The sequence below is a fragment of the Musca vetustissima genome, unplaced genomic scaffold (genome assembly GCF_032173495.1).
Source record: "Musca vetustissima isolate MV318-11 ecotype Yass unplaced genomic scaffold, APGP_CSIRO_Mvet_v1 utg9226, whole genome shotgun sequence".
NCBI classification, from domain to species: domain Eukaryota; kingdom Metazoa; phylum Arthropoda; class Insecta; order Diptera; family Muscidae; genus Musca; species Musca vetustissima.
This window is the reverse complement of record NW_026885273.1, coordinates 568,993-585,378: the sequence shown is the minus strand read 5'-3', so window position 1 is coordinate 585,378 and position 16,386 is coordinate 568,993. Positions and strand designations below refer to the sequence as shown.

At 32.7% G+C, this 16,386-nt stretch overlaps 1 protein-coding gene across 1 annotated transcript; it reads right to left on the bottom strand.

Moving 5' to 3' along the window:
• Positions 1–1,211: 1,211 nt before the first annotated feature.
• LOC133332460 (pyrethroid hydrolase Ces2e) lies at positions 1,212–4,126 on the bottom strand. Its single transcript, XM_061540862.1, has 4 exons — positions 3,995–4,126; positions 3,842–3,934; positions 3,605–3,772; positions 1,212–2,942 (listed from the first exon to the last, which is right to left on the bottom strand). The coding sequence occupies exons 1-4, from the start codon at positions 4,124–4,126 to the stop codon at positions 1,212–1,214; spliced, it is 2,124 nt and encodes a 707-aa protein (XP_061396846.1).
• Positions 4,127–16,386: the final 12,260 nt, after the last annotated feature.

The window sequence follows — 16,386 nt, the reverse complement described above, 5'->3', positions numbered from 1 at the left end:
AAGTCGTTTCTCTATTTATGAATAGCTACAAATTGCGAAGCAAGGAATTGCAGTCCAACATAGACAACGCTCCATCGTCACTTGGCGAGATTTCTTCTTTATTGACGCCCAACGAGAGCCTGTTTCAGTGACGCCCTACTAGAGGTGTGTTACATTGGGGCAAAACGTTGGACCTGCTTCATTGACAGTCAAGGAGGACTCTTCTTTATTGACGCCCAACGTGGGGGCTGTTTCAGTAACGCCCTACGAGAGGTGTGTTACATTGGCGCAAAACGTTGGGCCTGCTTCATTGACCTTCAAAGAGGGACTTTCTTTATTGGCGGCCAACGTGGGGCCTGCTTCATTGACAGTCTTTAGCCTTTTTTAAAAACCTATAATCATATTCCGAAGATAAAATAAATTTGAATTTGTGACTCCTAACAAATTCTGACCATTTATTGTACAAAAAGTACCGATTGTTCTTTACAACTTATATAAATATGCCTTGATTAGAATACATCTTGATTAGGAGGCATTTCCTACGGGATACATTTCAATTAAGTCTACCCACATTTGCTATTGTTGTGACATCATTAGACTATACAATTCGAATTTGTATCATTTACCAATATTCTATTGGCAAAAATTGAAAATCGCTTTCCAATATCTGAAATATTTATTTTAAAATATTTAATATTTATATATAATATTGAACATACAATGAAACATTCACTTAAAATCTATTCTTTGGTGTGCAAGATTATGAATAACTTAAATCCTATTAGCGCGAATATGGTAGTTGTTCAAAGTTTTTCACATGTCAACTGATATTGCCAATTTCGAATGCCTGCTGGATCTGTAAAGTGCGGAAGTTGCGACATTTGTTGTGAATTTCCTACCGAATTTTGTTGGGTAACTATTGTTGTTATTGTTTTCAACTTCGATGCTGGCGTGGGTGTATTTTTCACAATTTCAATAGCTTTCGAATCACTTCTAGTCGATTTTCGACGATTGCTGTTTCTTGTTGGTATCTCAATGGATGATGGTTCCCGTTGTCGCTGTTTATAATCGAATGGTTTTGGTGTGGGGTAGTTTGTATGCTTCGGCAAACGTGTTTCTCTGCGCCAATTGTCGGCTGTTCCAGGATGACTGAATTCGTGAGTGACATCAGGATGTGAAAGATGTTTCTTGGAACAGCAATTGAAAATTGTTCGCCGAAGGAACCACTTATGTCATAAATCGCAATCACAGTTAGGTGTCGGATCCAAAGGATCGCGACGCAATAAATAAATGCAAAGCCCCAACAGATTAAGGAGAACAGCAACTAATCCAAGCATTACAAAGAATCCGTGTTTATAACGGGCCGCATCAGCCGAAGCTTCCATATATAGTAAACGTTGGGTGACAATGTCATCGGTGTATTGGCCATTAGGCGTGGTAAATAGTTGTGGCAAAAACACTTGCCAATATCCATAGACACGCTTCAAATGCAACGCATATTCCGTATTGCGCTTTGAATGCGAATTCATAGTTGAATTCGGTGTGGAACGTTTGTCAGAAGGGATTTGGTATGAATTACTGAATTCGTAGCGATTTGGTCGTGGACGCGCCACAATAGTTTTTTCACTATCAATCAGTTGTTCAATTTGTTGGGTATTTTTTGGATCCAAAGTCAAAGTATTATCTTGCTGCGATGTCCACATTTCGCCCAAGTTATAAATGAATTTATTTTGTTGAGTATATGGTAGCCAGCCATCATATGTTCGACCCGGGTTGGGACTACCACTTTTTATGAAACTTATAATTGGAGTTCTCATTTTACGAAACATTTTCTCTTCATCGATGGTAAAACGTCTTCGAGCGATTTGCTGGAACAGAGAAGGACCAAAAATTAAGGGTAAATCAGATGTGTGAGATGCTCCACCGAATAAATTAATTTTGCCCCGCATATCCATAGAATTGGCCAAGTCGAAAACATAGGCATACAAGTCGGTCGATATAGAAGAATTTGTTATTTGATTTAGCAAATGATAAAACGGTATTTCAAATTCATATTCCGATATGAATTTTTGTATTGAACTGAGTAGTTGAACCCGATCACCATCGAGGCCATTACCAAAGTAGCGCCAATTTAAAGCTTCGATAGATTTTTCATAATTTTGATTATGAGTGCTGGAGTAAAGCGGTAGGACTTTTTGCAATAAGGTGTTGTTGATGTAGCTACGCAAACTGGCATAACTTTCTCGAGCCAACTCTAGCCAATAATCCTGCATGAAAGCGCCCTCATTGGATGTAATTCCCATAATGGTATTGGGGAAGTTCTTCATTATGCTAGAGTTTGTTAGTATGTCTTCAAAATTAAAATGTATACTTGGTGCCAGATGATGAGTTCCATTGCCATGATTATAAATACTCTCGAAGGCATTGAGCAAATCACTAACACTCTTTGAGCGCAGACATGATACCACTTGTCGTCCGTTTTCCTCAAATTGACAGCCCAACTTTTCTATGAGAGCTTTAGATGCATCCTGCACAGAAGAAACTGATGCCATTTGTTTATGTAAGTTTCCACTGGACATTAGTAGCATCTGATTGAATAGAGGGTTGGCGTTAGAATAGGACGATTGTTGTCCCAGTATGAAATGCAGGAAGGCACATGTAGCTCCTGTTGTTCCATGACCCAATAATGTTATTTGATTGGTATTTCCACCCAAGCTTTTAACATTCTCCTGTATCCATTCTAAAGCCAGTATTTGATCTTGAAGGCCGTAGTTTCCGCTGAGTTCACTATTATCGGCGGCATTCATCCAACCGAAAATATTTGTACGATATTGTATGGTAATGACGACCAAACCTTCGGCAGCAATGTCTAAACCAGTAACTCTATTTCTCGGCCAATCATAGGACATATCTTCGCCGGTAAGTATAACCAAGACTGGTAAGTTTCCATATCGTAAACCATTCTGTAAAAAGAAACAAACAAATCAATTGTTTATTTAAAGGAAAAGTGGAAATGACTATATAAAAAATATAAACAATAAATTATTGTCATCATAAATAAATTAAATGACGACAATGTCGATCAATCCAAATTTGGTTTTATAAATCTTGAAAAATTCAAATTCTTTAAGAGTAAAAGACTTAAAAGAAGAGTTGAAGTAAAAACACAAACATTAAATCTGTCAGCGTTCTCGAAAAATTGTATCAATTTGTACAATTTATTTGCGAATTGAAGGATCTACTTTGAATTCAATAACACTGTGTATTTAAAAATCAAACTGAAAAAATTAACTTGGTAAATGCTTTTAAAAACCATGGCATAATTGAACAAGGTAGTCTCGTGTACACATACGATTCTATTTTTTATATATTTTATATATGTATTTATCTTTGACAATATTCAGCTTTCAACATTAATTATTTTGAAATTTTATAATATGAATATGAATCTCTCTTACTCTCATAAAATAACATGCTGAGTAATGCTTACTGGAAAAGTACTCAGGCAAACTAAATATTTGAAAATAATTCTTCGATATTATTAACTCTATTGGTTAGACTCGTTCAAATGATAACTATTGATCAACCATGTTTTTTTATTGAGCTTAAAAAAATATACTCTTACCTCAGATACCCAAATATTTAAATACAAGCAATCTTCACTCGTTTCAGCTGGTCTCGCTATTAATTCTTCCGAAGTTTCATCGTATATTGTATTCGACAATTGTGGACATATTGGTTTCATGCTCATGGCTTGTAGGGTTCGATTCCAGCCCATGTGCGGTTTGGGTGGCTGCAAATAACATTTTCAAATTATTTGAATTAAAAACTTTAGAGAGTTTAAATAAAAAATACTACTTACTGCAAATCGCAGTTCACCAATGGGCGCCTGGGCATAGGGTACTCCAAGAAACGCATAAACTGCCGATCGAGCAGAATCTGGAAATACTTTTAACTAGGAAAATTTAAAAATTTTACAATTTACTTTTATTTGAAATCGCTTTTATCAATTTACCCCGACCAAAGTCCCCTGTTTCAATTTGATATGAGTTTGCTGAGCCACAGTTCCAGTATAGAAAATGACCAGTAGCCACACATAAAATCTAAATAATCCATTGACAAGTTTCTGTGGAATTTTGGAATTCATTATGTTCGAGAGTTGATCTTCTTTTCTGCTCTTCTAGTTGCACTAGTAATGGTGTTGTGAATTTTCAATTATTTTCATATTGTGTTCTAGTGGAACGAACCAACGTTACGCTTAATTAAAATCCAATCCAGATACCTCGTTCGTACTAACGCAAGCTTAAATATTCTATGTGTTGATGACGATGATAATGTGCTCGTTCGTATGTTGGGAGTAATGTTGATAGTTTTTTGACAACGGTGGGTGTTGTTGCTTTGGCTACTTTCCATAAACTAAATTCAAAAATTCTGGACAGTGACAGCTGGAGGAAAAACCAAAACAAACAACTGAACTCCCCACACATGACATGATGATATTGGAAAATCATTGAAACCAACGACAGTCGACAATCAGAAATCTCCATTTGCAGAGGGAGGAGCTGTTGGTTGTTGAGTATGCTCGGCCGCGTTGATATTAAATGGAAAATGCATCCATCCATGGAGCGTAATGAAGGCGCGCAAATCTGTTAGTCACGCATACTCATACATTTTCGATTTGTTGATATTCTACTGTTGGTGTGGCTTTATATTAACGGTTTTACAGCGCTCCAAGAGAAGGTAGGTCAGTGGACAAATGGTGAATTTTCATCTGGAGGAATAGCAAATTTGTCAATCAGTTAACTGGAAGAGGGGCTGTGATGTTTTACATGTAGCCCTCCTTCTTTTAATATTAACGTTATATTGTACGGTTTGTAAAGAGGATACAAATAAAAAAACTATTTGGGAACCCATGGAAAACTAAATTGTATACAATTTTACATAACTGTGTTTTTGGACAAAAAGTCAAATCAAATTAAAAGTAGTAAAACTTGATTTGTTATTTGCAGAATAGACCAATATAAAAATCGGATGTTCTCTTCATTGATTAACTCATTGCTATTAAATATTTTCTAACATAACAATTTGCTGCAAAAATGTAGTATTCATTGTATATGAGCATATGTAAGTTCATTCAGTAGTTTCATAACACCATAAACAATTCATAATTGTTTTTATACTTTTCGTGTTGTTTTCACTTTTGTTAGACAATTTGTGTTCGGCTATGTCAGCTTATGAATATCCAAAATAGAATAGAAGTTTCCAGTCAAATACATACTTGTTGGGTTCCAATGTGCACTCTGATCAACAGCTACTCATATGGGAATGTTGAAGTGCTATGATTCCAACCAGAAATATTTTGTGGTGGTGGATTAATGTCATAGTTGGTCTGTTCCCTGATGAAAATCGTTGAAGCGTATTTCCGAATGCGGCAATAAAAGTGGTGGATTTTTATTTAGACCACGATAACAAACATAGAAATACCCACAGTATGTGTGTAGATTTTAGGTAAAATAATGGTATGGAAAAACAAAATGATTGGAATAGAAGAAGATATAATATTGGTTGGTGGAAGGTCAATGGAATTAAATGGAAATTTGTTGGGTTTGGTAACTAAGTATTGGAAATTTGTGTAATTATTATAGAAATGGTAGCATTTTCTCACAAGTGTACAAAAAAGTCGTTTTGCATATATTCCCCAAATTCAATGCCCACTCTTCTTGGAGATCAAAATTTATTTTTAATTTGGGTAAACTGCAAACTCTAGAGTTTAACCCTCACAAGTATTTTTTATAGTTTCATTTTTTGGAATATCTCCCATGCATTTTGTCATGTTAGTTATTTACCCCATAAATCATTTCATAATATTAATTTTTCGGTGTGATCAGAAAATAGAAAAAAACAGCTAGGGTATTTTTTTAGTTGTGTTCTTATATAAAACCAAAATTTAAATATAATTTGCAGTTATTGAACAATCGTTACGAAATGTTGTGTGTAGGTTCGGTCCTGGTGAAAAACGAATCCTATAGTTATTGGTAATGATCGGCTACTATTACGGGGATAAAACCAAATACTTTATTTTAGTCCGTTTTCTAATCGCTATTGAGGCCAACATTCTGATATGGAGATCGCCATTAGTGTGTAGAATTGAGATAAGTGAGAGGTTTTGGAAATTCGTTCTTTAAGTATACTAAGTGTGAATTTCCAAACTTATTAAAATTATGGAATAAAGGGAGTGGTAATAATTGTTATTATAATATTGTATGGAGAAGATGAATGGAGTTAATATCCTGAAATTGATGGTAGGTATATGTAAAGAGGTGAAAGTTTTGGAAATTTGTACAATATTTCAAAATGCTAAATTTAGAATATAATAGTTGCATTCGTTCCTTAAAATTTCAGACACTCAGGTTGGAAAACAGGGGTAGGAACTAAACATTAAACGTGACATTTGTATGAAGGCTATTTTCAACAAATTAAATAATACAATATAATTAATAATATAATATAATTAATAATATAATATAATTAATAATATAATATAATTAATAATATAATATATATTAAATAATTTTAAAAAGATTGTTCATATTCATCAGCGATCCGATGTGTTAAATTATATAATACCAGAAATAGGGGAGGCACCTTTTTATGGGGGTTATATCAAAATATCGACTGATATCGAAAATTATGTAAAAAGATTCCAAGAACTCGCATTGCTAAATTACGTTTTTGGAAAAAAACCTTTAAAATATCAAACCTAAAAATTTACATTGAATTGGGGATGGACATTTATGTGGGGAGTAAAATATATTTTACTCTCCAATGTTCCGGAATGCCAAATTACAGCCACTGCAATGGGAAATATAGACCTATATTAATCATTTTCTGTATATATGTATGTCAACATTCAAGTATCCTCATAATCCTTTATATTAAATAAGAGCTAATTCAGTTGAAAAAAGTGGCAAAAACCTTCAAAATACCGCTTTTTAGGATGGACACCATAGTCCATCCTAAAAAGTGGACCAATGTTGTTTTTGTATGAACATTTTCTACCCAGTAAGACTCCAAAATACAAAATTAAAAATAATTAGATTGAAAAACGAGGCCAAAATCATCAAAATAGCGTTTTCTAAAATATTGAAATTTTCCATTCAAACAAATATTACATGTCGATTCTTAATTTCAAAATTATATATCTACGCATCTACCCACTATCTATTGTAATAACTGTAGTTCAATTTAGTACTTAGAAAACTTTTGTATTTATTAAAATCGACTCTTATTACATACACAATGTAGATCAATTTTCAGAGTTTTTTTCTTTATTCATTCGCCCAAATGACAAAGGTACAATATTTAACACTTTTCGTATACTTTTAATATGATTTGCCGATACTGCTTACTTAAATCAAATATACACGTCAATACTGAGCCAAATACCAAAAAAAGTCAAAATTCTATATTAACAATGATCGACTCCCATAACTAATTTCAATATTCCAGTACAATTCTCATATCAGTTGTACCGATAAGTACGAATTTCTGTACTTTTCGTACCCATATTTCAAAACTATCTCAATCCTACATTCCGACAATAATCTTAGTTGCAACTTTCAGGATTCCAGTTCTACCGGTTCACCAAAGTCCATATTTAGTGCTTTTCGTACTCATAAGTACGAATTTCCAAAACTACCTTCGTCATGCACTCCAGTAATAGTCTTATGTGTACATTTATGGATTCCAGGTCTATTTGTTCACCTACATCCTAATTGTACCAAATTTATATCATTAATTACTTTTCGTAGACTTATGTATGATTTTCCAAAATTTCCTCAATTCTACTCTCCAACAGTAAATTTTAATACCAAATTTCAGGATATCCGCCCTATCATCCAACAATCCAAATTGTACCATATTTAGAAATTTTCGTATCCATAAGTACGAATTTCAATCATGTTTCTAGCAGTAACCTTAATTGAAATTTCAGGATTTCAGCCCTATCCGTTCACACGAAAACACATTATTTGGTACCTTTTAGTACTTTTTGTTTCCATAACTAAAAAGTTTCTAAATTACCTCAATCCTACACAACAACAGCAATTTTAATTTTAAAATTCTCCGTTCACTGAAGTCCAAATTGTACCAAATCTAGTGCCACTTAGTACTTTTCGAATACATAAATATGAATTTCCAAAGCGATCTACATAGCTCAATTCTCAACAGTAATCTTAATTCCAAATTTCATGTTTTCAGCTCTATCCGTTCACCCAAAATCCAAATTGTGATACATTTAGGACCATTTACTAGTTTTCGTACCCATAAGTACGAATATTCCAAACTACCTCAATCCTACACTCCAAAAATCATTTAAATTCCCAATTACAAGACTTCAGCTCTATCTGTTCCATTAAATCAAACATGTACCAAATTTAGTACTTTTCGTAAACAAAAGTACGATTTTTTAAAGGTGTACTCTAAGAGTAATCCTAATTCCTATTTTCAGGATTCAATCCCTATACGCACAACTAAATGCAAATAGAATCAAATTTAGTACCATTTAATACTTTTTATACACATACATAAGTACGAATTTCGAGTTTCCAAAAATCCTGCCTTATCTCACGCCTACACACCAACAACAATCCACACTCAAAATTTCAAGCTTCTAGCCGTTCCGTCTGACCTGTCAGTCGCTCACCTATCACTAAGCTCTTTTATATATTAAGAGGTAGACAATGTATGTAAAAATAAAAAAAAATGTTGTATTATATTGCACTAAAATTAGTTATAGCTATTGTATATAATCGAATAAAGGGACAATTTTATAAATAAAAGTGGGAAACGATTTATATATCGCACCAGTGTATATATTTAAGTATATATTTTGCCTACTTCCATTTCATGGTTTCCTAATAAATTTTTTTGCGGTGATTTTAGTGCCATTTTGTACATGACCTGTATTTTACTATAAACATTAAAACTTATGATAGGTATCAAAAATATAATTTAAGGCAAAATATTTAGGAACATATTTTTCCCCATTTCGAATTTGGAAAACCCAAATAAATACATCTGATATGCAAATTATAAAAATCCGCCTTTCCACTCCGACAAAAATGCATGAAACAACATTGTTAATTTGTTTCTATTTTTTGTGCCGCCGCTGTATACATATGTTGGGACTTAAAAAGGAACAAAATATATTTTTAAGAATTTTTTTATTTAAAAATATTTTTAACGCTGAGAATTCACCAAAAATTTGTAATCGGGTCAGGAACCCAACCATTGCCTAGCTACAAAGCAATATGTGATAACAGCACGAGTTTCAGAATATTAATATCATTTTCGGTATCAGATTTTTTTGGATTCAATTAATGGTCCTTCGCCTTGTCTGACATGTTTTTGTCCAATTATGGTTTTAATAAATTTATATGATATTTAAACAAGTAAAATAGTTATCTTCTTCCATTGACGGACGCACCACGCAGGACGTTCACCAAACGTTAGAGTGTTTGGTGAAAGTTTGAGGGTTAGGGAAAAATGCGTCCTTTAAAGTACACAATACATTTTTCATTATCTATTTTCTATAGTAAAACTAAAATAAATGTACAATAGTCAAATAAGATGTAATAAATATATACCCCTTTTTCCCTTCAGGTTCTTTAAAAAAGGAATATAAATGAATTTAGTTCAAAACTTGACCCAAGCATTCCATATTAGGATTTTAGTGAGCAAAGAACTTTATATTGACTTTTCACCGAGTATGAGAGCATAAAAATCTTTGAAAATAACTATACTTATATACATATACTATACTATACCCTATACTTTAGCTTTATCTATTGCTAACTCTAATAATATGCATGTAAAATCCCATAGCATCCCAGTTGGAAAATGTAATCGATGGTAAACGAACGCGTAATGCACAGCCACTATAACTTGTTGATTTCAGTATGCATTATCCGTAAGAAGGTGCATGTCCAACGATAGACATTGGTGGCCAAAACTAAAGCAACTGAAATTGAAAACTGGATAAATGACCTGTAACTTGAAAAAAATTATAGTGAAAGTTTTTTTTTCAGAAATAAATAAGTAATTCATTCACTTAAAAAATGTAAAAAAAAGTATAAACGCAAAATTTATTTTGAAATATAAACTATTCTATGGAAAACTAAATTGACCAAATTTTTGCTTGGTCAAAACTAAAGCAACTTTTAGAATTTTTCTTATAAATATGTACATTTTGCTAGTAATCGACAGCATAAAGAATGCTTTTATTACTGCAGCACACACACGAGTCATTTGATTTTTGGGTATGCTATTCCTCGCATCCTGAAACTTTGGGAAGAGGTTATTTCTTTTTGTTTGGGATTTTTTTTAATTTTGCTATCTATGATACTTTATTTTTCTATAAAGTGAAGATCTAATGATTGTACTGCCCATTATAAAACGCTGTTTTTGACTCCCGTAACTAATCTTAGACATCGTTTGGTGTATGTTTGGAGTTTATGTCAAGTTGAAACACCCAAACGAGCGGTATATTTTCTTCAGCGCAGGGAACCATTGCGATTTCCCACACATTTGTATACACAATCTGATCCATTACTTCATAAATGTTGTAAATATATCGAACACCATAGAAAGAAAAACAGCACAATATACGGTCACTACTGATCTAGTTACCGACTTTTACAAAATTACATCTTTATTTGTGCGCGACACAGACAAAACTGAAAAATTTATACTCGGCAGATAGCGGAACATCAAAAATGTGCATGTCGTTACCGTGTGCATTTTTTGTCAACTGAAATTACCCTCTCGTTACTTTGGGATATATAAGGTATCTTCTATCAATCTTTTCAATTACATCTTCTTTTCAATTACATTATTTTTATAAATCGATTCTCAATGTAATGTGTTCTAGATTTTCCCAATGGGATATTAAAATATGGCTCCGGTATATTCTACAAATAAATAATAACAAAAGTTTAAAATTACATTATCATAAATATTTAATGCATAAAAGTATCTACTTATTTTTCGATACACTCTAATACACATAACTTTTGAATCGAGACATACGATATGTTTGTGTAGGTGGCAAAAAGTTCCAACAAAATTAAAATGCATGTAAGTACTTGCAATTCCGTAAATATTTCATAAAATATGGAATTTCAAATGTAATTCTGGAATAGTTGTTAGTCGAAAAGGGGTATGTAATTTTTAAGTTATTCATTTAGAGTCTTAACATGTTTCATAATTTAATTTTATTTGAGGATTACAAATTTGTATGTTTAAGAAATATAATACAATGGAAATTATATGTAAAAACCCTTATGAATCAAATTTTCCATACATTGATTTTGGTTGTACATATGTGATATTTCGCATGCGAATTTAAAAAATGTAGTACGTCGTATTGCATTACTTTTTAAACTATATAAGACCCGTTATTCGAGTCCTATCTTTTTATCTGCTTATTTCAGGTGGTCATATTTATTAGTAGGAGAGAAACAGTAATAATTCTACGTGAATCTTATACAATACAAACATGTACGTATGTACATGCAACTACTACTAGATGCAACAGTGTTTTAAAAACTTATAGCTGAAGAAAAAACGACAACAAAAATTTATAGTTTTATCTGTGTATATGTAAGGTACAATCTGACAGGCCAAATTTCCATCACAAAATGACCTAGCCAACGTATTAGCTGCAGAATAGATGGTGCAACTCTCAAACACTCACAGAGCTCCCTCTACTGCTTGCGCAAGTACCCATGCTTCTGATTCATACAGCAGCAAAGGTAGTATCAGCGTCATGTAGAGTGTGAGTTTGGTCTGGCGAGAGGCGTCCTTTTTTCTAAATTGCTTACATAGATCATAGTAGCATCTGTTGGCCAACACTATTCTTCTCTGAATTTTTAAAACTGATATTATTTTTATTTATGGTGGTACCGAGGTAGCTGTAGTTTTCAAGTTCCCCAGTAGTCCGAGCCTACTAGACGTCTTGCGTGTTGATACCATCAGCTTGGTCTTCTCGCCATTTACTCTCTCTGAGAATTTTATGATGACAACCAGGGATGGAAAATTCAGTACAAAGTACTTTTTCCAGTACCTTTTTACCCAAAAAAGTACCGTAGTACCCCCGTGGCCATTTCAGTACCATTCCAATCATCCATTAAACCATGATATATATACATTTTTTGGATTAGAATTTGTTATGGATTTGACTGGCAAAAGTATTGCAGATAAAGATATTGATGTGATTGCAATTTTTTTTTTAAAAATGAATGGGTTTACGACTGATAACTTTTCAGTTATGATTATAATTACAAACATTAAATTAATTTATTCATTCCAATCTTTTTTAACCGAATATGTTTATCAGATACTCAATTTGACGTACTCTGTGCTATCTCCTGAGGTGGGCAAATTGATGACATAGTCGTCGTGATTACTTCAATAATTTCAAGAGCACTTTGGAACTGAAATTCATGTTAGTTTGGGGTATATTGACTTTCGAGAAAGAGGTAGTGAAATTAAAATAAGTCAATAGCATGATCCAATAAACAGGTCGTGTCAGAAGCAATCGTTATAGACAATTTTGGAGTAAAATCCCCCATACTGTCAAATATTTAGTTTACGTTTTCACACAATTTAGTCAGAATCGAAAAAAAATTGACAGCTCGGGTGAAATCATCTGGCCTTATCGGACGACCTTCTTATTGGATCATGGTCAATAGCATACATATTCAAATGCAATCGAAAGAAGCAAGAATCCCCATATTATTACCATCAGAAAGATAGACTAAGTGATGATATCTTGAAAATCGATCTTTATGAAACTGAATAATTTTTTTTATTTTCTTAAAAAAGTACTCTTTTGGTACCTTTTCACATGTTTCATTTTCCATCCCTGATGACAACCCTTTTTAATTTGGAACTCATCTATCAATTTGAAATAATACGAATAATAAATTCCATATTGGCATATTTTCAATAAATTAAACAAAATATATTTTCTAAAGCTGAACATTGCTCTGAAGATTTAACTATGGTTGTTACATCTTATATTTATAGGTTTTAGAGGCAGGGAACTTCAAAAAAATTTATAAATATAAATGTTTTAGCAATTCTTGCCACTAAACACATGATATGCGTACATTTCGAAGGAAGTTATTTTCATTTAAATTTTGAAAGCTGAATACTGTCAAAAGTAAATTTATGAAAAAATTAGAAAGATATTACTGCATGAGACTACCTTGTATAATTATGCCATGTATTTCATAGTAAAAAGGTTATAAGTTTATACGGCATTTTGTTTGTGTTCTCTTTCAACAAAATGAATGTTTTGTGGGTAAAGGAACGAATTTGGAGTAAAAAATTGCAAACCATGTACAAGTAGAAGATTTTCAAGGTGCTAGAATTGGAAGATTCCATATATTAAGAATCCTGAAGGGCACATTTGCCATAGGTCAAGTTTTTAATTATGTCCTGATGCATTTTTGCTAGTAAATCTAAAGTTCCAACCCACAGATTATGAGCTCCAGTTTGTGCAATAGTGTAATAGAGGCTTAAATAGAAAAACCGGGTATATAATTATATTTTCTTCTTGTTTTTAATTATTTATTCAATACGGAATATGATTGGGTCGTCTTTGTAAATTTCCATAAGATTACCTTGTCTGTAGTTTAAAATTATTTATTAACCACTGTATTAGAACCCTACATGAATGCAAGTATTTAGCGAATTGTTCGAAATGCGAAAGAGTATACAACGTTGCAGAGGCATGCATATACGTACGTACATACATGTCTTGTATATGTACACGTTTATACACATGACCACAATTTAATTAGATTTTTCAAAAAGCAAACAAAACGTTGGTGGTGGTGATGCCGATGTTAGTTGATGGTTAGGAGCTTAACAATTTCTGCGGGTCTATTGTTTTGTTTCAGCAATTTGTAGAATTTTAAACAATGGCCAATGAGGGCAATGACTCCAACGGAATGCTGTGAATAGGTTAAGAGGATAACAAACGTAGGAACGTGGCATGTTAATCAAATTGTAATTACTTGTTATGAAATTCGTTGTTGTATTAATTGACTTGAAGTCATGAAATACAAATGTAGGATAAAAATATTGATTAATAATTTTATGAATTTCATTAATTTTGCCTTATCTTGGAAAAAATAAAGTATTTTTCTTAAAATACAGGAACTCTTTAAGAATGTTTCAGGGGTTTTATGGCGGCAGGCAATTGAGAAATGTTGTATATCAAACACCTGCAACTTAATATAATACTTCAATGGCCATTAAATGCGATGTAGTGAATCCATGAAAAGTACTAAATGTTACAAAATAAAGTACAATAAATCTTCAAACAAGGTATGTTGGGCGTTGTTTTTTTTAAGGCCCGTACCTACATTAAGTGCGTTCCGTACTAAAATACCCACCTTCTCACCTTTATAAGGTTTGTTGAACGTCCGCATTACCCAAATACGCAAGGACCTTATATACTTGTGTATCAATAAAAACGGCGAAAATGGATGAAAACATTTTTTTAAGTTACCGAAAAAAGTTTCTATTTTCAAAAAATACAACTTTATATTTTTATACACAATGCGTATTTGGGTGACATTCATTGAAATACATGCATTTAACTTTTGAGGTGAATAAAATCGTAGGCATGCACATGAATTTAGGTACGGCCCTAAGGGTTGCGAAAAACAGGCCATTTTTGGAAATCCGAACTAAAAGTTTAATAAGAGCTGTAAATTGTACTAAATTTAATATTGGTAAATTTGTAAAGATAAGATTTATAGTAAATTTAATATTTGGTGAATTAATATAACTTGGACCTTAAATATACCTATAGGTATATTTAATAAAAATATATTTACCATTTACAGCTTTTAGCAGCCATGTAGTTCGAATTTCCAAAAATAGCCTGTTTATGTCAACCCTAAATAGAAACAACGTCCTACATTCTTCATTTGAAGAATCCATTTTAATTCAATCTATTTATTGTACTATATTTTGTACCACAAAACATGTATCAAATGCCTCCCGTCTGACTTAATATTATACTTCATTGTGTCTTTAAACGATATATTGTGGCTAGGAACCGAAACAGACTAATAATAATCCACATTTAGATTTTTCTGCGAAAAAGTTATTAGCACCCATGGAATGATGGAACATGATGATAAAACTTTCAAAATACTGAAACAATATATGGGCAATATTGCCAATTTTTTAACATAGCGGAAGCCGAGGTTCTCCCCTTTATTACTCGGGAATTGCATAAGTATATTAAAAAAGTGAATAGTTGGGTTAACTGATCGGTCATTGCAAACTTTTCATGATATTGATCTCCAAACGTTATTTGGGTGGAAGCTGTGTCTACATTAATGTAAAAAAATGTGTAAAAACAGGTTGAGGCGAACCACTTTTGTATGTTCTCTATTGATTTGTGAGCTACGATTGATTTGTAAGCTACTCATTTCATGGTCTTCGTGTCAATATAAAATTAGAAGGCAACAAAATGGGGACAACAACGTCTATTATGTATCATTTTTAAAAATTTTAACTGCATCTACCTTTAAATAATGCTGACATTTTGAAGCTTGATTTTGAATGTTTTTTTATTTTACTTCTAGCTTTAATGCGCAAACAGGAATTTCTAAAAATCGATTATAAGATTATTATAGTCGCGATTCTGAATAATTTGATATATATTTTGTGTATGTAGTATGCACAGCTTCAGGGTAATACTCACCCGAAGTTGGAAATTTTGTGCGATCAAATTTCCAAAAAACCTATTTTTCGGGCCAAATTTTTAGATCTGTCAACTGAATGATATGGGTAACCGCGATCAGTAAGGTTTTTTACTTTTCGGATGATATAAAATCTTGTTCGTTAAAATCCATCTACTAGAACGGCGGGAACTGGGCTTCCAAAAACACGAAATTTGGCAACAAATTTTTTTTTGAAAATATCGCGGATTTAATTGTATTTTCTGTGGATCATTTCCGCTTCAATAAATGACCTGATACGGATTTTGGTCTTTTTCGAAAACAGAACCTTAAAAACTTCAGCCGAAAGAGAGATGTACCCAATTTATCTCAACAATTGTGTAAGCTGGGTCATCCATGGTTCTTAATGGACCACATTGAAATCGGTACAGATCGATGTATATATTTTTTTTTTGGTTGTACACAGAAATCGGATGCGCGTTAATGGCATATGGCATTTTCGGAAATTTTTCGCGTTTTACGAGTTTTTGGGAACTTCAATGCAACGTGTAGTTCATCTTAGCCGTCAAATGATAATTCGCAAAATATACCAGGATTGGAAGATAAACTTCAGTTCTTCCTGGAAACCGCATGCGCATCA

What these genes read in the sequence shown, in the direction of transcription:
- LOC133332460 (XM_061540862.1), bottom strand. Translation starts at nt 4,126, where the DNA reads ATGAATTCCAAAATTCCACAGAAACTTGTCAATGGATTATTTAGATTT. An exon ending in AACAGGGGACTTTGGTCGGG is followed by an intron (nt 3,935 to 3,994) that starts GTAAATTGATAA and finishes AAATTTTCCTAG; the next exon opens with TTAAAAGTATTTCCAGATTC. An exon ending in TTGGTGAACTGCGATTTGCA is followed by an intron (nt 3,773 to 3,841) that starts GTAAGTAGTATT and finishes TGTTATTTGCAG; the next exon opens with CCACCCAAACCGCACATGGG.